Below are 23052 nucleotides of genomic sequence, written 5' to 3' on the forward strand. Positions count from 1 at the left end.
AGGAAGGGTATTTATCAAACCCAACGCCTCCACTTCGGAGTTATCAGCCCCGTATGTGATGTGCATATTTATGATAACTTTTCTCGGGACTCTTTTAAGCCAAAAGTGTCTCAGTCCGAATACGGGCAGGATTCGCGAAAGCCAGAATATAGCTCATATTCCGGTCGCTATCTGAATTTTCGACAAAATCTGGCGCGTCACAAAGTACAAATCCAGCTCCCAAACCATTCGTGTCTTACACTTGGGCACAGTAATAAAACACGGGCGCCCTCAAGGCGATGCTCTTGTTGCACATAATATGGAGACCTCTGCTTCTTCACCGGCTTCCTTTGAACAAACTTGCATGGCTGGCTGGACTAAATACGCGCGCTGTCATCGGTTTCTGTCATACGCAAAGCCACGCTGAAGGAAATCGCGGCTGCTATTGAGCGATGTAACCAAGCTTATAGAAATGAAGTGGAATTAACTGGGTGCTGTTTAGAGTCGTGTGTCCTTGTATTCGGTATTTTTTTATTTTTCCAAAGTTACTCAAACAAAAGACGGATTAGGGTGTAGCGATTTCTGCTGACACAGGAAAAGTTATTGATGTCGGTGCTCCTTTGAGCACATGCGAGGCTTGCAAAATAAAAATCAAGTTAAACTCAAATAGAGTTTCATTCTAGGAGTGGAAAGCAAGTCGCACTTCCTGCTATGCAAATATTAAAGGTAGTGGAGGCAGTATAGAGACGGTTGGCCCTTACAGGTCGCAATAAACAAGGAACTTGAAGTATGTACCTGGACTACTAATGTGATGACGTTGCCAAGAGGTAATCAACAGGAAAGGGTATGTACTGAGATAACAGCGTCAAGAAGCTTAAATGCATTAGATGTGTACAGAAGCCTGTTGGCTTGCCGCCTGAGAAAACTCAAGAAAGCAGTGTGTGGACTTGGTGGTAAGGAAAAGTTAAACGATGCTCTTATTGACCGCACCTGCAAAATTACTATGGGATTGCCATATGAGGTAATGTGGGAGCGTCTCTCATAACCTGAGTCGCTTTGGGACATTAAACTCCACAAAATCATTTTTTTTTTTGTAGGAAACCTTTCGGCATTGAAACAAGCCACCCTGACCAGTGTTTTCCTTGCAGTTATATTGACGAGCAGCCATGCAAGGCACAGCCTGCGCCCGCCTGGACCCAACAGCTGGTGCGGGCATCAACAGGTTGAAGAACTTGGCCAAGGAACGTACGCGCACAAAGGACGGCTTCCCAAATGGTGTGCTGAACAGGGTGAAAGCTGCGTACAGTGATCTGTGTTCAGACGAGCTCCTGTCAAAGTGTCTACATGGCAAAAACAAAATGCAAAGGAGTGTTTCATTGGGATGACATGACAGCGGGATCCCAAGGAGGAGTATTTAAGCTTTCCTACCATAATATTTGTCTTGTAGGGTGCTGTAGCACACTTCAGTAATGGCCGTGTAATCATCTTGAATGTACTGAGCAAGACTGGTATTGAACCAGAGTACGCGTACTACACGACAAGAGATTGCATTGACAGATACCGCCAGCGAATGCAAAAGGCTCTACGCAAATCAGCTGACGCGACAAAACTGGATAGGGAAGAAGCAAGGCAGCTACAAGACAAAAGGAGACTACTGCATCTCAAGAGATGCATTTTAGAGCTGTATATGTTGTTTTTTCACATATTTACCGCTATGAAATCTTGGTGTTTTTCTCAAAACAAGATTTTCTTCCATCTCTTCTTACGCAAACTGTGATAACTTTTTCTAAATATTCTGAAACAAAAGTTTGGCCAATGATTCCACATATACAGATGTTTCTAATGAACTAGAATAATTTAAATATATTAAGAAGTATTTAATTCACAGCTTACTTTAGAAGAAGAAATTAGCTTTTTTTTCACCTTGTTCAGTTTTTCAAAGATTACTTTCTGAATATTCCTTGCACTAAATTTATCCTAGTTCACTGCACAGGTCACACATTCAGCTACATAGGACACAAAGCATTCCTCAATTCAGCCTTCGAGTTGTTAATTATGCTTGCTGGCAAGACTAGCAATTTTACCGTATCTTTGAGGAAAATTCTCTCGGAAAATAAACTGAACCAATAGTTGTATTTTAAATATTCAAATACGTTGAATAGAACATGCTTAATCAGAAAAAAAGAACTTATTATAGCCCTCCCTGCTTGTTAAAAAAAATGCTTTTCCTAAAGTGCCCTCTTAAGTCTGTAAGGGAGGATAAGAATATTTTAACGAGGAAGTGATCAGGTTTAATCATTACTTATACTCACATCGCTGGTGAGGAATTACTGCTAGGGAAGTTTCTACAAAATGTGGTCACGCAGTAGTAAATAGCTGACCGTAAGTCAGACCAATACGGTAGTGCAGCGAGCATTACAATCAGCAAAAGCGAAGAAAATAAGATTAAAATAACCCCAAAGAGAATGAGGTGAATATACATAATAAACAGTGCATGTAGTGGTACAGAACCGTCTATGACCCCGCTGCGGTCGGAGGTTAGGGCGCTCGACTGCTGTGCCCAAGGATGCGGGAACAAATGCAGGCCGCGGAGGCTGCTTTTCGATGGAGGCATAAAGCTAAGCGCTCGTGTACGTCTATTCGTTAACTCTGTCTTGACGCTGTGACATAGAAATGGTTGGTTCCATTTTTTTTTTTCCATTGGCAAATCTAAATGCTATTTTTGCGGTCTGGCGAAATTTGCAAAGAGTTCAAATTTAAAGAACAGAATTTGTTGCTGTTGTTGTTAGCAGCGATATCTAGTGGAGCCTGTAGTGTCCATTTAGCAGTGCATCTTTTCGCTGCGATAGCCAAGATGTTCTCCAGGATGAGATGATCGAGGAATTCTTGCAGTGCTAACAAAAGCAAGTAATTGAGCCTGGATTTATTCAATAAGACACGCAGGCATTTCCAACTTTTGATCAGTTGATGTTGCATCGGATACAAAGCGATGACTATATCTTTTCAACTGGTCGTGGAGGTGACGTGAACAGAACCGTCCGAGTCTAAGTATTCCGTGGATGCAATCATATCTATATTCACAGCTTCTGTTTGTTCCCTCCCATTGTCAAGGCACTTGTGCAGTCCTTTTGTATATACAATGTCGTCACTTTTCCGTGCTTTTTAGAACCTATTTGAGTGCAGGGTTTCCGTAAAGGATTCAGGACGGGATGAAGAAGCTTTCGGAATTGTGGCGTTCACTCCCATTCCCACTTATATATCTCGCTTGCTCAACGTAGCCGTCGTTGTAGAACGGTTGCCCCTTGGCACCAAAGAGAACAGCGAAAGACCAGGTCCTTGCGTACTGCTGATTCCCAAGAACACGGCAACGATGACGGACAGAGATTTCAGCGCCAACAGACCGACCAGAACCGAGGGCTTGTACTTGCGTGCCTGATGACGTTGACACTGGTCTTTTACAGGGAATGGCTCACAGTGATTGGTACTGCCGCCGCTTCTCAGCTCAAGGGGCTGGTCGCGTTTTTGGTCAATGCGGTTTCGAGACGACATATTCCTCCTACAGAGTAAGAGTCCTGTTGTGCCCTTGGATACTGGCACATACCCACGAGAGTTATACACCACACATGGATATTATGGAGATTATGCAGAGATAATCTCGTATCAGGTTGCATATTACCCATATTTTTGATGGACACACACACACACGAGTATATATATATATATATATATATATATATATATATATATATATATATATATATATATGAAGGAAAGAAGCCAACAGTCGGCGAGGCCAAGGAAAGCGTTGGGGATGGTATGTTTATGTCATTTTTTTTTTTTTATGTTTACTTCGATAACGACAGAAATTAGTAATGTAATCTGTTTAGGGGAAAGATAATTAGACACAAAGTAGAAGAAAAAACAACGTGCCGATGGTGGGATCCTCCTTTACGTGCTGCAAATGGACAGAATATTAACCCTTGTGGAGCGTGTACAGCCCGAGTCACCATTGATGGCATCTTGCACTTCATTGAGTTTGCTGTCCTATCCTCCTGTGTCCATCAACTCATCTTCGGCTGGGATTTCCTCCAAAACGCCTCAGCAGTCATTACGTGTTCCCCTCCCACTATTGAAGTCACTGAATGCAACATTCTTGCCGATAGAGAACCACTTTCTTCCCGTGTAGTTATGCTTGCCGATCACGTCCTCTATCCGGGCAACGAAGATATTCTATCTGTGACTTCTGACGCCGTCACCGATGGCGACGTCCTGATTACACCCAGCCCTCGTCTCCTGTCAAGAGGTATTATCATCATCGTGTCCCTTCTTCGCTTCTCCAGCGGTTCTTCTCTTCTCGCCGCATTCAACACCACATCAGAGCCCATTCTTCTGCGACGCGACTCTACTGTTGCATCAATTGCTTCCGCCCAGCCTGTCACACTTCTTCCCATTTCCACCTCCGATCGCTCTGATTCATCCCCTGCCTCGCTCAGTGCAGCACTTCGCCACACGATCAGCACCGACCTGACAACAGACCAGACAGACGCACTGCTCGCTGTATTGAACAAGCACGCAGACTCGTTCGACGTCAATTCCGGCACACTGGGTCAAACCGCTGCAGCAACGCATCGCATACTCACCGACGGATCAAGCATAGTTAGACGCCGGCCTTATCGTGTTTCCCCAACCGAGCGCAAAGTTATTCAGGAAAATGTTGCTGACATGCTTGCACGCAACATCATACGCCCATCGTCTAGTTCCTGGTCATCGCCTGTTGTGCTAGTGCAAAAAAAAGACGGTTCGGTTCGTTTTTGTGTAGATTACCGTGCTCTAAACAGAATAACTCGTAAGGATGTGTATCCCCTCCCTCGAATTGACGACGCCCTCGATTGTTTGCAAGGTGCCCAATTTTTCTCCAGCCTTGACTTAAGATCAGGCTACTGGCAGATCCCCATGAATGAAGATGATAAAGAGAAGACCGCCTTTGCAACACCGGAGGGTTTATACGAATTCAATGTAATGCCTTTTGGACTCTGCAACGCTCCTGCTACATTCGAGCGTATGATTGACACAGTTCTCCGCGGCCTCAAATGGAAAACATGTCTCTGTTACTTAGATGACATCGTCATTTTTTCTTCGTCATTTCCTGATCACCTTACTCGTCTCGATGAAGTTTTGACAGCACTTTCCAGCGCTGGCCTACAGCTAAACACGAAGAAATGCCGTTTTGCATCAAAATCCATTAAAGTTCTTGGCCATCTCGTAAGCAGCGAAGGAATTAAGCCTGACCCTGAAAAAATCGCTGCTGCGCTGCACTTTCCCCGTCCAACTCGGGTCAAAGATCTCCGCAGTTTCCTCGGCTTGGCATCATACTTCCGCAGATTCATCCGCAATTTCGCCTCTATTGCCTCACCTTTACATGCGCTTCTTCACAACGACACGCCTTTCATCTGGTCTCCTGCTTGCGAAGAAGCATTTGAAACTCTGAAGCGTGCTCTGACTTCGGGTCCCGTCCTCTGCCATTTTGATGATAAAGCACCGACAATTTTGCACACCGACGCCAGTAGCCATGGCATTGGCGCTGTCCTTCTGCAACGCCAAAACACCTCTACAGAAAATGTTGTTGCCTATGCGAGCCGAACTCTGACTTCTGCGGAACAAAACTACACTATTACCGAACAAGAATGTCTCGCCGTCGTCTGGGCTGTTCAGAAGTTTCGTCCTTACCTGTACGGCCGTCACTTCACAGTCGTCACTGACCACCACGCCCTATGCTGGTTATCCACTTTGAAAAATCTGTCCGGTCGTCTCGGGCGGTGGATCCTCCGCCTTCAAGAGTACGACTTTACTGTCACTTACAAATCGGGCAAGAAGCACAAGGACGCCGACGCTCTCTCTCGTTGCCCTATTGCTTTGCCGTCGCAACCCATGTCCTCGCATTCCTCTCCTGTCCCAACGGAGTCAAGCCATTTAAACCCTACAGTTATGCAGTCTTTGAGCGCCGCCTCTATTGCTCCCATGCCAGATATACCCTGCAATCTTGCTCACCACCAGAGTGCTGACCCTTACTGTCAAAAGCTGATTGATAGTCTCAGCGGTGTTATTAGACCTCCAAATGCCCGTCTCCGTCGTCGGCTCAAAAATTTCAAGTTACAGGATGGCACATTATTTTGGCACAACTACAGCCCACTGGGCCACACATGGGTTCCCGTAATTCCTTCTTCCCTGCGTCCTCAAGTTCTACAAGCCTTTCACGACGACCCCACCGCAGGTCACCTTGGGTACCACAAAACCTACGACCGCATCAAACGTCGTTTCTTCTGGCCTGGCCTTTCAACCTCAGTATTAAAATACGTAGCGTCTTGCATCCCTTGTCAACGACGCAAGCGGTCTACGTCGCCTCCTGCCGGTCTCTTGCAACCTCTCCCATGTCCTTCCACACCTTTCGAAGTCGTCGGAATCGACTTGTATGGACCCCTGCCCTTGACTCCAGCTGGCAACCGCTGGGTCGTTACTGCCGTTGACCACCTCACCCGATACGCTGAAACCGCAGCACTTCCTTCCGGCTCCGCTTCCGAAATCGCCAACTTCTTCCTCCACACCATACTTCTTCGCCACGGCGCCCCTCGCCTCCTCCTTAGCGATCGTGGCAAGTCGTTCCTCTCCACCGTCCTCGCCGCAGTGCTTCATGCTTCAGGCACCGTGCATAAAACTACATCTCCTTACCACCCTCAGACCAATGGCCTCACGGAACGCTTTCATCGCACCCTTTCTGATATGCTATCCACCTACATTCACCCTCAGCACAACAACTGGGACTCTTTACTCCCCTTTGTAACCTTCGCCTACAACACTGCCGTTCAACGAACCACCACCTACTCTCCGTTTTTTCTTGTTTATGCCCGCCATCCTACCTTCTCCCTCGAAGCATCTTTCTTCACAGCTTCTACTCCTTCTGCCGCGCCTTCCCACGAACAGTTCGTGTCTCGTATCGCCCACTGCCGTGATCGTGCCCGCCTTCAAACTGAAGCCACTCAAGCTTCCAGGAAAAGCACGTATGATGCGACTCATCGCTCAGTGTCTTTCCGCCCTGGAGACGAAGTGCTACTCTGGACACCTACTCGCATCCCCGGCCTGTGTGAAAAGTTTCTGAGCCGTTTTATTGGCCCGTACACGGTTCTGGAACAAACTTCCCCTGTAAACTATCTCATCACACCTGCATCGCCTGTTCGCGATCGCCGGTGTCGCGGCACCGAGATTGTGCACGTGTCGCGCTTGAAACCCTTTAACCGCCGACCTTAAGATTTAATTTGCGACCAGGATGGTCGCTTTCGTTCGAGAGGGGGAATGTTGTAAGCACTGTGAGTGACCTTCATCTTCATCTCAGCGTAATCATCATCGGTCTTCGGGTCGTGCGAAGAAGACGAAGTGTTGCTAAGCTGTGGCTAGTCGGTAGCTGCTGCTTCGGCCTACCTGAAGTAAAAAGGTGAATTTGCTGGTGCGTTCTTCTGCCTCACAATATATATATATATAGAGAGAGAGAGAGAGAGAGAGAAAGGCGAGGAAAAAAATGACTTCGCCGTCCACTTATCCATAGATGCGAGACCCGGGGCTTTGCAGGTTAGGTATATGACGAGTTCGCTTTGGATTGTTTCGTCTCGCCTAGCCTAGATAGTTCTGTCGACAAGAACTGTCGCCATCTCGGCTCATTCGTGCTGCAGGCACAAATACCTATATAATTCCACAAAAGCTATCATGCTGCAGAGCATTCAGCTTATTATAGTACGTAAGTGCGCTTGAGAAAACTCATGTGCAAAAATATATTATTTTTGTTTTTCTATAACCGAGATAAGAATTAATAAAATCAAGAGCTGTAATGAATGTCACTGCGCCGCAAAAGAAAAAGAATACAAGGTAGAGTAAAAGCTATACCGTTCCTTGCGTTTTCTCCTGAACAAGCAAGAATTAAAAACTTTATATTCTATTTCAAGCTATCATTAACCCTGCCAACAGGTATAAACCGACTTTATAAGCACTGAAATGATTTTAGATATGGCATGAGATAAAATGTCACTATACTCATTAAATAATAGATCAAGATTTCTGGCACCTATTCATTTATAGGGAAGGCCTAAGCAATTCTATAGAATAAAACTATGCGCTATAGTTCTCTTCTTGGTTTTATACTTCTATTTTACACAATGCTGATATTTATGAAGAACTGAGTATTGTTTTTATATGGCTTAAATTAAAATCTTATATAATGATGTTTTTTAACTTCGAACGAAAATTGACATTTGTTATATTTTGGAGCTTTGCCTAATTTTGAAGTAACACGGAGAATGAACAGGCAATTGCAGTGCTACAACGTTTTTGCAGGAATAAAGAACAAGACTTGCGTAATGTCTCAGTTTGTGTATTAATTTTTATATAATCTAACACCATTTTTTGTCCATAACCATTCCGATGTACTGGGAGTTCTTCAGTGAGATTTTGATAAAAGTCTAAGAGGGTAATTTTTTAACGCGAATCAAGTTTGTCCCTTTTTTCTTGTTTTCGAACGTTTATGCAATTTGATGAGATGTGGAGAAAACAGCTAACTGTCCAGAGCCTCCAATTATGCCTAGCATTCAGAATATCGCCTCCATAATCAAGACAAAAAGATTTAGTGAAAACAACTTGATTCTTCGGGCCAGAATGTAGGACTGCAAATCGACTATTTTGCAGCACGTTCCTCCTGGAGCAGTCGTGGGTGATAGGACAGGAGGAAAACATGATCTAGCGTCCCAAAATCTCCCGATGTAGACAAGGAAGGGAAAAAAATGAAGGCGTCTGAGAAGAAAACATTGCAAAGTGAAAAAAATAAAAACATCCTGCAGCTCGATGGCAGGCAAACTAGAAACCATGCTAAAATAAAAACCCTGTTCCTTCCAGTTCAAAAGCATACTAAACGACATCAGCCAAGTAAAGCAGTGAACAGCTAACTCTGAAGGGCGAGCAACTCTCCCAGCCCTTTCAGTGGTCATGTGGTGCCAAGAGACGCTCTCACTGGGGAGCGAGTTACTAATGCCGCCCGTGTTTCATACATATTTTCAATTTCTAGTGAGCTTGCTAAATGCAGCCCACATGTTACCTATTACTGCGTGCATTTAATAGTGTTTATCATCGACGTCTTTGCGTGCATTCTCCTGTCTTGTCATTTTCACATGCCTAACTTCTGTTCGTCCCGCCCGAGCAAGAACAATCATTTCCAACGACACTAGTTCAAGATAATAGAACAAGTTAGTAATACTTGCCGCAATTTATCCTTGGAACAAAACTGAACCTCTCTATTACTTATGCGTTGTTCACTGTCGTGCACAAACATGGAAGTCACAGGCAATTCGACCCGGCAACAAAATGGGCTTTGAATACAACTTTGAAACTGGCTAAAGACTTTAGCACAGCAGCACAGTATTCAACTGATCTGTGTGCGCCATTAGCCGCCGCATTGAAACAGCCCACGAACACGTGCTTTATGCCCTGGCTTTAGCTACAAGACACTGAGTGGGAGTATTGAGTACTCTGGTACTTTTGGAGTAGCCACAGTAATAACATTCATTTCCGAAAAGGAAAATTAGGGGAAAGGTTGTCGGCAGAGATATATTAGGAGCTTCAGGGATCCGTCGTCCCTCTTCCAGAATCCCGTCAGCCTCCGCTGCGGCCTTGACCTTCGTCACCCTCATAAGCTGTGTGTTGGGGCCGGAGTTAGCCAGAGGAACCTTCCACTGCTCTAGACTGGGGCTATTTCTCTTTGGGTATAAAGGGCTTTTGAAGTTGTCCGCCGGAACTGAGTGCATCTTGCGCGCTCCCATCAGCGTCCTCATTGCCTTCCTCGTAAGATTCTGGCATGCTGAAGTGTTCGGCCGGCAAACCCAACCTCCGATTCGTGAACCTTCGGAAAAATAAAAGGCCTCTATCGTCACATCGGAGAAAGGCTGTTTCAGGATGGCGACTGCAAAAAAATTCATAAATTAGAAAATGGTCTTATTACAGAACTTTACTGACCAACAATTTCTTCCAGTTCTTAAATATCTAAAGAAAAAAGTAGGACATACTCATCGTGAAGAAAAAATGTTCCCAGGAAAATTTTGAGACTCGATTAAGATTCGCATACGTCTAAATACGCTAGGTCAAAAGGTAGTGTGTGTGTGTGTGGGGGGGGGGGGGGAAGCGTTAACCCTCTGATGCCCAAAACATTATTTTTCAATGCACGCGCCTATCGTTTTGAGTATAGCTTGAATAATGACAAAAGAGCACGAAAGAAGTGAAAAAAAAAATATTTAGCATTATTAATTTCAACGTAATGAATTGTTGCTCCTGGGCAACATCGGGCAAGCGAGGCACTTCTTTGCATGGAAAGAACGAAAGCAGTTTCTGGCTGGTAGAAGGCACAGATGCATATTGCACTTCTGGCTGGACAAGGGCGTGTAGCCTGTTTTATAGAACTTGCACCGGTTCTCCTTTTATCCGTAATGAGACCAGTGCAGTGTTGCGTCATATCGGACATCGGTTGATTTTAGGAGTACATGGGGGATGCCTCGCAATGGGTGCGGTCAGATCTATGATAGTGATGATGATGACATGATCATCTGTACTGTTAATGCTCATAATACTGGGGGCCCCTGTGGCCAAGGTTGTGATATGCGCTCATGATGAAATTCAAGATATAAAAAAAATCACAGGATTGGCGACCAGCGCTTTTATTGCTCGATTACAGTGGACCCAGTGACCTTGCTCTTGGTTTTACGGAGGAACAATAAACGTCCAACCATAAGGCTCGCTGCGCAGAGGACTCCCCCGGAGATGCGGAAAAGATTGTCATAAGACCCGATGGTGTCTCGAAAATAACCTGCAAGCAAAACACATGCTATTTAAAAATGTACAATTTGGCTCGGTGTAAGTTATAAAGCACGAGGTACATGAAGTGCAGAAGCACAAAACGCACGGTTTCCGTAAGTCTGTGGTACTCGCTTGCGCCTGTCGTGAGTAGCGTGCATGTTGTTACGCAGCGAGTCTTACGACTGCTACAAGAGGCATTCTGTTTGAATTAAGCACTACGGGCGTCGCCCTAATTCATAGCTGAAATTTTTTGCTTTCACCTGCTCTCTAAGAACGCGGCCCAGTTAGACCCGAGACCTGGACACTGCGAAATGCTTTCTTCAGAATTTTCCCTCATATTTTCGCTATCCAAGTTGCCATATATATATATATATATATATATATATATATATGTATATATATATATATATATATATATATATATATATATATATATATATATATATATATATATATATATATATATATATATATATATATATATATATATATATATATATATATATATATATATATATATATATATATATATATATATATATATGAGTATACACAAATGGGTAGTGACGCGGTAAAGCTGTTGCTAAAAGCTTTTCGACGCGAAGAATGTAGAAAATTGGGAGACGTGATTTAGGTTCAGCATCTTATACAATATCGGTCATGTCAGTTTCACTCTTAATATTTTTTATTGCGAAAGCAATACTACTCACACTTTCAAGCCTTCGCGTAAGCCGGCCGTAGTTACGTTTTACCCACGTGACGCTGTGACGTCACACCCCACGTGACACACGGACTTGCAGGAGCTGCCAATCTGGGTCTCTCGTTTCACATGAGGTGTTTATGTCAGAGTCAGCCTGCTAGGGCACTGGCATTCACGTTACCCCTATAGCTACGTCACTAAGACACGTCCTTATAGGGTGGTTAAAGCGGGCTTTAGATGTGGGCTGAGGAAGAAGCAAAAGAGAAGAAGAAGAACGCTCGGTCACCCGCAGCTAATGCTTTCGCTCAATATTTGGTTCAGCAGCGTTGAACCTTTGTAATATTTTTTTTTTTTTTTTCTGTGGCTTTCTTTTCATAAACACGGAGTTCAAAATGTCCGAGCAGGCCAAAAACGTTCCCAGCGGAATAAAGTTTCAAAATGTTCGCGAAGCTGCACGGAGAGACACTTTTGGAAAGCATATACGATTGGTCCCAAATAGCTGGCCAAGAATATAGGGTGCATGCTGATAACAAGAGCCTCTGCGTCAAACTTTGATTGGTATGACAACATCCAGTAAGCCATGACCACCGAACACGACACGTTAAAGGAAAGTGTTTTCGCCGCTTACTTCTCGAGCTCAGCCCCACATGCAATAATGAGTTAACAAAATTAATTGATTAGAAAAATGCATCATCAAATGATCTCTTTGTTGTCCCACTTCTATCCGAATCGCGCCAGCAAGAACCCGCAGGTAAGAAATGTTCTCTCGTGATTTATTTTCTAATATTAAATGTGCGCTCCACATTCGCTTAATGTAAGCACATTTCTACCTCTGTTCAAGACCAAGGCTCCAACAATAGTTCTGAATGCGACGATCGTTACAAGTGACATACTAGCCAGTAAAATAAAAATACAAAGCTTCATGCAATTTAGAAATGATAGGCCATCCATGAACCATCTTTGTACAAAGAAGGCAGTCTAAAGACAATTTCGGGTAAAGTGGTCTGTAAGTAAAGAGAAAAGTTCCAATTTGCCGAGTAGTGTCCCCAAACCACAAAGTACGTCCAGAAATAAATATATGACTCTGTTTCTCACCAAATATTAGCGGATTACAGAAGATTACAGGGAGGAGGAGCAATCCAGACGCTCCTGAGACGATGGAGACGGCCTCGGAGCCCAAATAGTCGGCTATCAGTACATGCTTCATGGTCAGCAGGGCCGCGATGGATACCGAGGTAAGTGCCCGCAGCACCACATGCATCGCGGCACTTGTCTGAGGCGTTATAGAAAGCAGCAGACCGGCCACGCACATGTTCCCGCACACCATTGCAGACCGGCTCACCCAGCCAATGTCAGCAACAAAGGGAAGAAACACACGTCCTACTATCTCCGGGCCCGCTGCATAAGTAAGAGTCATGGCAGCGTGATGATGCGGCACATCCTTGTCTCTGGCATAGTCAACGAATGTGAACAGGTGGATAGAGTTGATGTAGTCCACTAACATTGACCCCATAACACATACAATAAAACTAAGTGATGGAGTCCTCACTGGTAACGAACGCCGCAGTTGCTTCTGTACCCGTCGGGTTATTGAGACTTTGGACTGAGAGTTCGGACCGCCAAGTGTGATTTTTCCTTCCTTACCTACGATTTCTCGACGTTTTCCGGAACCTAGTGGCAAGGCGTCCTTTCTGACGGTGCACTGCCCAGTCCTAATAGAGCGTATGCCAAGACCCTTTATTTCATCTTCAGCAACTGGTAAAAGTTGTTGGAGGGCTTCATTCTCTTTTGAAGACGAGCAACCACACGCGTGTTCATTTCGAATACAAATCTTACCATTTTCCCCAATATCCAATGCCTCAGAGTCTGAAACCTCATTGTAGAACTCGTCTTTCGGGCTGGGAACGTCAGTTTCAGCCGACTTGCTCTTTGTACCACATGGTGTACCTCGTCTGTTTTGTAGCAGTGCTTCAGCCTCTATGATAGAGGAGCTGCGTTTACGGGATTCTTCAATGACCACATGAATGCAAAATGCAGCACCAGCTGGCTCATCTGCTTTTGAAAGTAGACACGAGTTGCATTCAACTTCATCTATTGATTCAATTTCTTTGCTAGACTCGAGCGAATTGGCCGTGTTTTCATTCGATTTCTTTGGTTGAAGCCAAGGTGGCTCTTTTAGGTATAGGGCAAGCGCGGTCACGTGCATGATTATTGCTGTGTAAATGAGCAGTGCACCACGGAAACCGTACGAGTTTTTCAGTGCTGATAGAACAGGAGGAAACACCAGGGCGCTTAGCGGATTTGCTGTCAGCCGGAGACCTGTGGCGACCCCACGGTATTTCTTGAAGTATTGCATAATGAGCACCATATTGGATATTAGCAGCATTCCGCAGCCAATCCCTGCAATGAAATGATGAAGCACTGTTAAGAAATGCAGTTTGAGTTATGGTATATTTACAATATACAATATCGAATGGTACGCGTATAAAACGCCGAACATCTATAATCCTCAAGCACGAAGTACATCAGGGAAACCTGCCACAAAATTAAACTATTATTTACGCAAGGTAGTCTCTTACAGCTGCAACGTTACGATTCAGAAAGCGTGCAGAGAGGGTCAGTGAATAGGCGCGAGGTAATGATATTCAAGTCGAAATCAAGAAGGAGAAAAGGGCATATGGAGGGCGTGTAATGGTTTGCAAAGGGTAACGTTCTGGATTCCAAGGGATGGCAAGCGTACCAAGCGGCAGCAGCAATTTTGTTGGGATTAGACGGATGTAACTGGCACGGGACCGGTTAAATGCAGGGATATCGGAGCGGCCCTTCAGTAAATGTAGTTGTGTTGCTGGTGATAACGAACTGCCAAAAACTGCTGCAGCGTTAGAGTTAAGTCGTTAATTTTTTTGGATTTTAGTAAACCAGTTGAAATCATCCTTTTCTTTTTCAGATACCTTTCAACACCGATATCACTGTGCCGCGAAAATCACTTCATTATTACAGAAAGCTTGTTTTTCAAAGTAGACGCTGCCTTCCCTGTAACAGCTGTTACACAAAGATCATTTATATGATTTTCCCTAAGACATAAATCTGCAATGTGATGAAACGCACACATCATATTTGCGGCTTTCCCTTGCCTTTTCGAAAGAGTCGGCGCGGACATGAAATACGTGGCACAGCTACAATAAACACTATCTCGTACCTCTTTTTCCTCGTGTCCCCATTTTCCTCAAGTTTCATTTACTACATCAAATTAAGCACAACCTCTTCGGAGCTAATTTGTCGCAACAAACCGCTTCACTCAGGTTTTTAAATTATTCGATACCAACGCTTATATAGACTTGTGCGCTTAGAACAGCCGTGAATACTTTTCCTTACTCACCATGCAAAACTCCGATAGTAAAAGTCATCCATGCTATGTCGGGAGCAAAGACAGATGCTGCTATGCCTCCCCAAAGCACACAGCTGCCCAGTAAACCAATGCTGCGCAATGACAAGCGCCTGTGGAGAACAGTGACGAGAAGACCTGCGCGGATATCAAGAAAGCTTTCAGCCCAAGTTTGCACGTTCATTCGATTGACGCCTTTGACTTTTGACGCTTTGCGAAGTTGAGCGCGTATTGTTTTTAGGCCGCTACCTTTTACAAATACGCTGATTTAAATCTACAACGCAGATTTTTTTTTTAAATAAATCGCAATGCAGTGCTACTCTTTACATAAAATTGTACGTAATAAGTCGAGAAAGGAAAATATTCGGCCATTAAGCACTGCTAAACTTTGCAACTAAGGCGCAAAGTAGCGGCTTAGAACTTGGTGCACCATAGTTTTCAAGCAAGTGCCTGATATTAGAGAAGATAACATATGAGGAGCAGTAATATATACGCCGTCTCATGTGTAGTACAAGCGAAACTCTTTTGGTTCCAAGCTTGAAAAACTAAAACCAGTGTTGATTCTCTGGAAGCGTTCAGGAGCTTCTCCTATATTTTCTATGCATCAGCAATGTAGAAAGTGAATTCAGCTGTTGCCGCGCGTTTTGAAGGCTGCACGCTGTGAGTACAAGCTGACAAGCACCTTGCTTGCATGATGTCACTTGAACTACATTGGAGAGAAACTGGATACACAGTTCGCCTAAAGATACAGGCTGCACCACAATTAGAGGGAGCTCTTTACAGCCTAATTTTCTTGCATTTCAATTTCAGCTTATGCGTTATCCTCCCACATTCACACCGGAATATCTTGCTTTTACGGCATTAAGTGACCCATGTCTACTCTTAATGTGCGACTGCCGTTCCTCACTAGTTGCGTTATGCTGGTGTGGCCAACAATAACAACGTACTTACGTAGTGTTGTCAGCCAGAGTAACAAAAATTTGCTGTGGTTTAGCTTGTGCTGAAACCTGGAGTTACGCGAGAGCAATCTGCGTGGCTACGCTTAGGTTCGGCTTGAAAGTAAGACATGGCTTTTGCGCATAGTAGTTTACTCTGTGGTTGCAGCTTTATTTATGCCATAGGGGAATCACTGGCATCACTTCACGTATGAGCATCCCTTGCCGCTCATCGTTGACCATTCCCATTCATATGTAGAAGACTTCTAGTGGTATGACATCGTCGCTACGTCGAACTCCGAACAACCACCACCACAACGTTAGAACGAAACTTGTGTCCTAGCAACTCGCTGTAGTCGTTCGCCTCTATCAACTACAGAGTTATCTATCTACTTCTTCCTCTTCCTCTTCCACTTCTTCCTCTTCTTCTTCTTCAGCAGTTTCTTCTTTTTTTTTTTCATTTTTATTCGGTCTTCGGAAAGGCACGGACAGGCACGGCAAAATGGCAAGACAGCTCTCGCTACAAAAAACGATGGTCTTAGACCTGGTCGCATTAAACTCTGTCGGACACAAAATAAATTTATTCCTCCTGCTCCTCCCAAAAACGTCCGACCGTTAACTTCGATCAAAGACAGCAAGCGTAGCCGATCCTCTTGTGCAGATTCAAATTCGACTATACTATATAACTCTGGCCGTCGTTCTGCACATAAGAGGCCAAAGGGCGCGTTTGCAAGCTCATATCATGGACCTTCTGTAATGCGTAACAGCATTGCACTGCTAGAAGCATGCCGACGAGTATTGTTCGTCGGCAATTCAAAATATGTGGAGAACTCGTAAAAGCGAAACAAACAAATCTGCAGTATTCAGGCCGAAATAGGTCGGCCCGGACGCTCCTCGCAAGGGCCGCATATAGACCTTTGCATCGGGCGAGGAGGTTGTCGAAACGCCTCCTATCTGGACTGTTGCAAACCGGTTCTGCTGCCGCCTCCACCGTGATGACGTCAGGTGCACACGACAGTCCAGCGAGCAATATGGTGGCGCCTAGGAGGCCCTCGTTGCAAAGGTCTATACATACCTGCGCCGCGAAACACAGCTAGAAGGACAGAGCCTGGCCACGAGGCCCTCTGGCGGTCTACGCTGAACTCGTCCATGTATGCCACGTAGAACCATCCTATGCTGCGGTTGGTCGCTATGCCGAAAGTACCGGCCAACAGTGCCACAACAGCGATGTCCCACCGGCCGTCCACTCTATTTCGCATTTCCAGGCTGTTTTGCAATCAGGTGGGAATGCAAGGGTCGGCTGTGTAGCCTGGAAAGAAAAGCGCACGCAGTGTATACTTTTTCAACGTGGGTATCGTTTATGTCGGCGCTTTAGTTCAAGTTTCCATCCTGGTGAATACAGAACTGGGAACGTCTCTACATTTCTTACTAGGCACCCACGCTTTGGGACGTTGTGAAATATTAATTAATTTCGAGTACGTTAGTAACAAAATGTCAACTCTGGCTAACATCCCAACATTAACGCAAAATTTTTAGGCGGCGCGTTTTTGTCATTGCGTGCCGTTAAATTTTCATAATCGATGCCTCATAGAGAGTTGTGGCAGCACAGGGCTTACGCATACATATCCGAGTTTAGCGAACCTCCAGAGAAACACGCAAAAACGTCAGTAGTTTCCTTATCTTGGCAATCAAGCTCTCAATTCAGAGTTTAGATATGCTATATATATAGGACCGGCTATTAACGAGGGAGAATAACATTAAACGAAAAACATTGCACGAAGTAGAAGTGCTTATATGTGCGTCCTTCTTTCTCTCTCCCTTCTGCATATATCTCACTATTCTAGTTTTTTTTTTTTTCTACACATACACATTTCAACGAATTCCTTCCGGTATTTCATCATGAAAGCGACGTAATGTACACGAAGTTATTGCATGAAATTTCGTCAGTGCTTGCAAAGGTAATGCATCTCTCGATGCATAGATCACTATATTTAAATATCCTTGCGCAACACACAGATTTGGCAGTGCTAACCTCACGTGCTGCTTTCGATACTGGGAGGGCTTTCAAGCTCGCATCCACGAAACTTAACGCAGTTCACGTACCTCTTAAATGCTATCCTCTAAAATAGACAGAGAGGCAGTGATCATATGTCTAGCGGCAACACATGAACGCTACGAAGCAAAAATGCCCTGTGGTTGCACTATGGCTGTGAAAACTATTCAGCACAGGTGTAATCGTGTAAGCCCCACAGGCAATTGTGACATACATACAGCACTTGCAGCTGTGGTATAGAAATCAAAAAGGCAGAGTGTTGCCGTTCCGTCACCGTGACTGCGCCAGTTGATTCGCATTGTGCAACGTAGTCAGTGGGTAGTTAAAGGCGCCAATTCAGCGACCAAGATTCGCATAGACGAGAGAGAACCCAAGAGCAAGCAGTCCTGGCGTATCTATATCAGCTAATAAACTTACTTAGACTGGCTAGATTATTTACGCGACACAGCTAGGTGGCTGATTAATCACCCAAGTTCAGCTGCGGCAGGTGTGCCGTTCGAATTCAGTATGGTAGGTGGGGCTTATCGTTTCGAAGCGATATCAGCTATGAGAAGCGCCGCATTTGAGAGGCCACCTAGCTTCGTTAACGTACACTGGCAGCGCCCAGTACAGGGGTATCTTCCGTATCGGCTCGATTGAAACACGGCAGGGATCAAACCCGCATCCTCTGACTCCGCAGTCTAGTGCCCTAATTTCTGGGCCACCACGGCGTGGAAGCTTGAATTAAACTTTCATTGAAAGCTGCATTTTTTAGAATTCATTTTTATAGTTACGACAAGTACTCGAACATACGAACTTCTCTTGAAGTACTGCGTGGAAAAAATTTCAACTTCCCGTTGGTGCAAACGCGGCCCATGTAAGTGAACACAGGAACACAAAGGTGGAGATTGATGTTGATCTGGCTGCTTTGCATGGCTGCTAGTGCTATTAGAAGCATATGTACTCTGTCTAAAATGTGGACATACGTTTGCGTGGACAGAAAATAAAAATGAATTTTTATTACAATGTTAACTACAGCTGTATGCAGTTAAATAGTAATTAATTATTTCTAGTATATTTTCTTTTTTTTGCAATCGACGTTCTGTTTCTTTTGCTAGCATGAAGATAGCGCGTCACTAATTTTAAAATAGCAGCAACTTACTAAATATACTGCCACAAGAGACAGCCTTAGAAATGTGCAATATGATGTGCAATGCATCTCTTCAACATAAAGCACTACAACGCAATTTTCTTACCAAAATATCAGACCTTCTGATAATTTGTCTGTAAATTACTTTTCACTTCCATGAGCTGCACATATCCAGCGTGACTCGTAATCTTTATCGAAGCTTCTATAGCAATAAACGCCATTTTACGTTCCGCCCCTTATCACTCGCTAGCGGTCTTTTAAGCAGCGCACTCAGAAAAGGTGATTCAGTATATCAGTCCTGCCTAAGTTGTGCTGACTATTTATCCGATACGACAATGATGTGGAAGTGCACCATTGACAGTCAACACCTTGGACCATTCTCTCCAAGGCGTACGTCTGTTGATGCTCTTCGAGTGGCAACGTCGCACCGCATTCAAGCGCCTACTATGCATCTCATGATATTGCTAGTTTTAATCCCCTAAACTGACCTACAGGATTCAAATGTATATTGTTTTTGGCGGCTCTAAGCAAGCTTTCCGCAGCTAAAAAAAAATACCGACATTTCATTCGTTGTTTCTTCGTGTCAAAGATCTCCTGGCATTTTTTTTTTTCAGGGTCACGCAGGCCAAATGTCAGCCTAGCAGCAATTCCGACTGGAAAGCGAAGGCAATAGTGAAAACCGCCGACGGAAGCTCAACTTGCAGAAAATTATTGCTTTCCGCAACCTGCGCTCGTTCCCCAGTTAAGTACTCTTTTATGCAGCTGTTTCCAATATTTTATCTTTCAGTTCAACGGACCCATGCAAATTTCCGCTAAGGCTAATCGTAATAATTTGAGAACGTGTATTGAGCTGGGCAAAAAAAAAAAAAAAAAAAAAAAAAAAAAAAAGCTTGCAGGCAACGAGAGAAGGCAGGCAGAAAGTCAAACGGGTTATTAGGAGGGAAACGCAGTAATGTCCTGGCTGAGTTGAAAACAGAAAAAAGAAATATGGGTATAGGCCCGACTTGTAATATCAGTAAATGGTTTGGTTTAGTTTGCGGGGTTTAACGTCGTAAAGCGACTAAGGATATAACAGGCGCCGTAATGGAGGACTCCGAACATTTTGACCACCTTGGGTTCTTTAATTTGCACTGATATCGCACAGCACACGGGCGTCTTTCTTTTCGCCTCCATTCAAAAGCGGCCGTCGAGGCCGGGATTCGGTCCCGCATCCTTGGGCACAGTAGTCGAGCGCCGTAAACCCTGCGCCACCCCGGCTGAGCTAATATGGACAAAATATAAGCCATGATCCCTTAAGGTGGATTTTTGGAGAAGTAGGCAATTCATAGCGCTACGAATTAAATACCATGTTTAAGGAATCATAAAGCAAGGGGCAGCAGAAACCTAAGTGTGCGGTTGAGAGCGGCAAGTATACGGGGGACAGAACGATCGTCACATGCCGTATGATAAAATTACACAGATAATCTCAAGAACCGCTCGTCCTACAATAAGCGCCAATGGGCTCATGATCAACATCAACCTCACTGATCTCAGCAGGCAATCGCTCATGCTACGTCACCGACAGAGGATGCCTCGATCATCTAAGTAATCCGTTCTTGGTCCTGCAAAAATTCCCCAACCATGTTTGCGCAAATAGGAATACTTATAACGTCCGCACCTCTGCCAAAGCGCCGAACAGTATTTACTGTGACGGACCGCATGGTACTGTCTTCAGCACTCGTTCTTAACTATAAGCCCGATGGAAAATACTACGTACCTTCCGTAGAATAATTGTTGTCAAAACCCTGTGCTTTATGCAGAGCTAGAGCATCTAGCTTTCCGTCCCTGATGTCAGCACAGCATACATCTGCGCTTTAATCTCCGACATACGGCCACCTGCGATGCTCCTCTTTCTACAGGTGCGTCGGTGGATATGTTTGCCCCTGCTTGCTCTGTGCCAACCCCTTGGTATACTTCCACCGCTGGTGCGCTTGCAAGGCTTCGTCATTACCAGTGAATGCAGATTGCAAAACGACTTTTGTAAAATGGTGACGGGGTCTGAACTGTTGTTTTTTTCTTGCACGCATTCGACAGCTTTCCACAGCTCTCATGATGCTTTAACGTCGTAGCCGGAAGCTCCACCTATAGAATGCGTCACATCAATTACAAGGCACGTGTTGCCGCGGGAGGTTTTCTGTCTGAATCACAGCGGCATGCATACCGCGCCAGCTCCTGCGCTGCAACATTTCCTACCAAAAAGTTGGAGCAGTAAGGTATTTGCTGTTTCACAATGCACTTACAGAAAAGAACGGCGCTTGATTTAGAAGTTAATACGTAACGCAGTACAAGATATACGCGCCAGAATGATTGGTGCACTGCAAGAATCTCCAGCTGCTCTTACCTATATCAGCGAGTCATCGCTGTTTCTATCCCAATTTCAAAGCACAGGAAATAAAGAAATTCAATAACTTTATTGCTATTTCAAGTGTGAAGACTTGGTTTAATCGAGGTATGTGTAGTGCTAGAACCGACAGGGAGACACGGACAAGCGGACAAGGAATAGTGCCATGTCGTGGTGGCAATGCCGTAGGCCAAAAACTAACAGGTGGTTGGTGTATAGCCCTGGAATGAACTCTTTATTGGAATGACCTTCGCCCTCAAAGTAACTGAACAACTCGGCGACGGGATACCAGCAAACGGCGCATCAAGTGTCGCTTTTCCTGCTTCCCTCAGTCATCTTACGGTACAGGCTGCCACAAATTGTGATCACTGATAAGGGTCGACAATTCACCGCTGATGTTGTTGAAGAGCTCATGAGTTTATGCGCCGTAACTTCCTGACACTCGACGCCATGCCATCCCCAGACAAATGGCTTGACTGAGCGCGTCAACAGAACGCTTATAAATATGCTAGCCATTTATGTGGATGCAGGGCATAAGAACGGACACCATACTACCCTTCATCACGTATGAGTTCAATATCGCCATCCCATTCTTCCTGCTGCATGCCAAACCGCCACGCTACTCCCTGGATACTATCCTGCCTTTCTCAAGCCGTTAAGATCCCTGCCTGGCTGAGACCCTCTGTCTCGCCGAAGAAGCTCGGAGAATCGCCCGCTTACGGTCTGGTGCTTCACAAGAACGTTCCAAACTACGATACGATGCCAGTCACTGGCGTGTCACGTATAGGCGATTTAGTCTGGCTTTGGCGCCCAATTCGGTGCCGCGGCCTATATAAAAAACTATTGGCCCACTATGACAGCCGACATGTGGTTGTCAAACGCATCAGTGATAATTACCTTATGCAATAACCTGCCTGACGGCATTGGGTCGTCGGTCTGCCAAACCGAACTATGTCATGTTGCCCGCTAGAAGCCCTGTCAGCCTCGCATGACTCACGAACACGCACGGAGGGCTTCAGATGAGTAGGGGTGAAATGTCACTCTACTGACGACGATGAAGGATCGTGACGGTGTGGCAGAAGAAGAGGAAGTGGCGTTGGTTTCTGGGGGCTAGTAGGCGTCACCTTGTCCCGCTGCCTCAGCACTGTAAATAAACACCCCCTTTCTTATTTCACCGTAACAATATATACGTCTTTCGTACATATTAATATTTAAGACATTACTGCAACGGTAGAGAAATTTATACCTATGGCCGAAACAATATGCGCCTTCTGCACCGGCGTAAGTATTGTTAGCATGCGTGTTGTGTGTGTGTGTGTGTGTGTGTGTGTGTGTGTGTGTGTGTGTGTGTGTGTGTGTGTGTGTGTGTGTGTGTGTGTGTGTGTGTGTGTGTGTGTGTGTGTGTGTGTGTGTGTGTGTGTGTGTGTGTGTGTGTGTGTGTGTGTGTGTGTGTGTGTGTGTGTGTGTGTGTGTGTGTGTGTGTGTGTGTGTGTGTGTGTGTGTGTGTGTGTGTGTGTGTGTGTGTGTGTGTGTGTGTGTGTGTGTGTGTGTGTGTGTGTGTGTGTGTGTGTGTGTGTGTGTGTGTGTGTGTGTGTGTGTGTGTGTGTGTG

The 23052-nt window shown here is 44.9% G+C and overlaps 1 protein-coding gene across 1 annotated transcript; it reads right to left on the reverse strand.

The window, feature by feature from the left end:
• Positions 1–10721: 10721 nt before the first annotated feature.
• Positions 10722–17139, reverse strand: LOC146198469 (uncharacterized). Its single transcript, XM_084591909.1, has 4 exons — positions 16956–17139; positions 14940–15083; positions 12656–13960; positions 10722–10870 (listed from the first exon to the last, which is right to left on the reverse strand). The coding sequence occupies exons 1-4, from the start codon at positions 17137–17139 to the stop codon at positions 10722–10724; spliced, it is 1782 nt and encodes a 593-aa protein (XP_084448035.1).
• Between the last annotated feature and the right edge of the window lie 5913 nt (positions 17140–23052).

The sequence above is a fragment of the Amblyomma maculatum genome, chromosome 2, assembly GCF_055883805.1.
Source record: "Amblyomma maculatum isolate TAMU_Amacu chromosome 2, ASM5588380v1, whole genome shotgun sequence".
NCBI classification, from domain to species: domain Eukaryota; kingdom Metazoa; phylum Arthropoda; class Arachnida; order Ixodida; family Ixodidae; genus Amblyomma; species Amblyomma maculatum.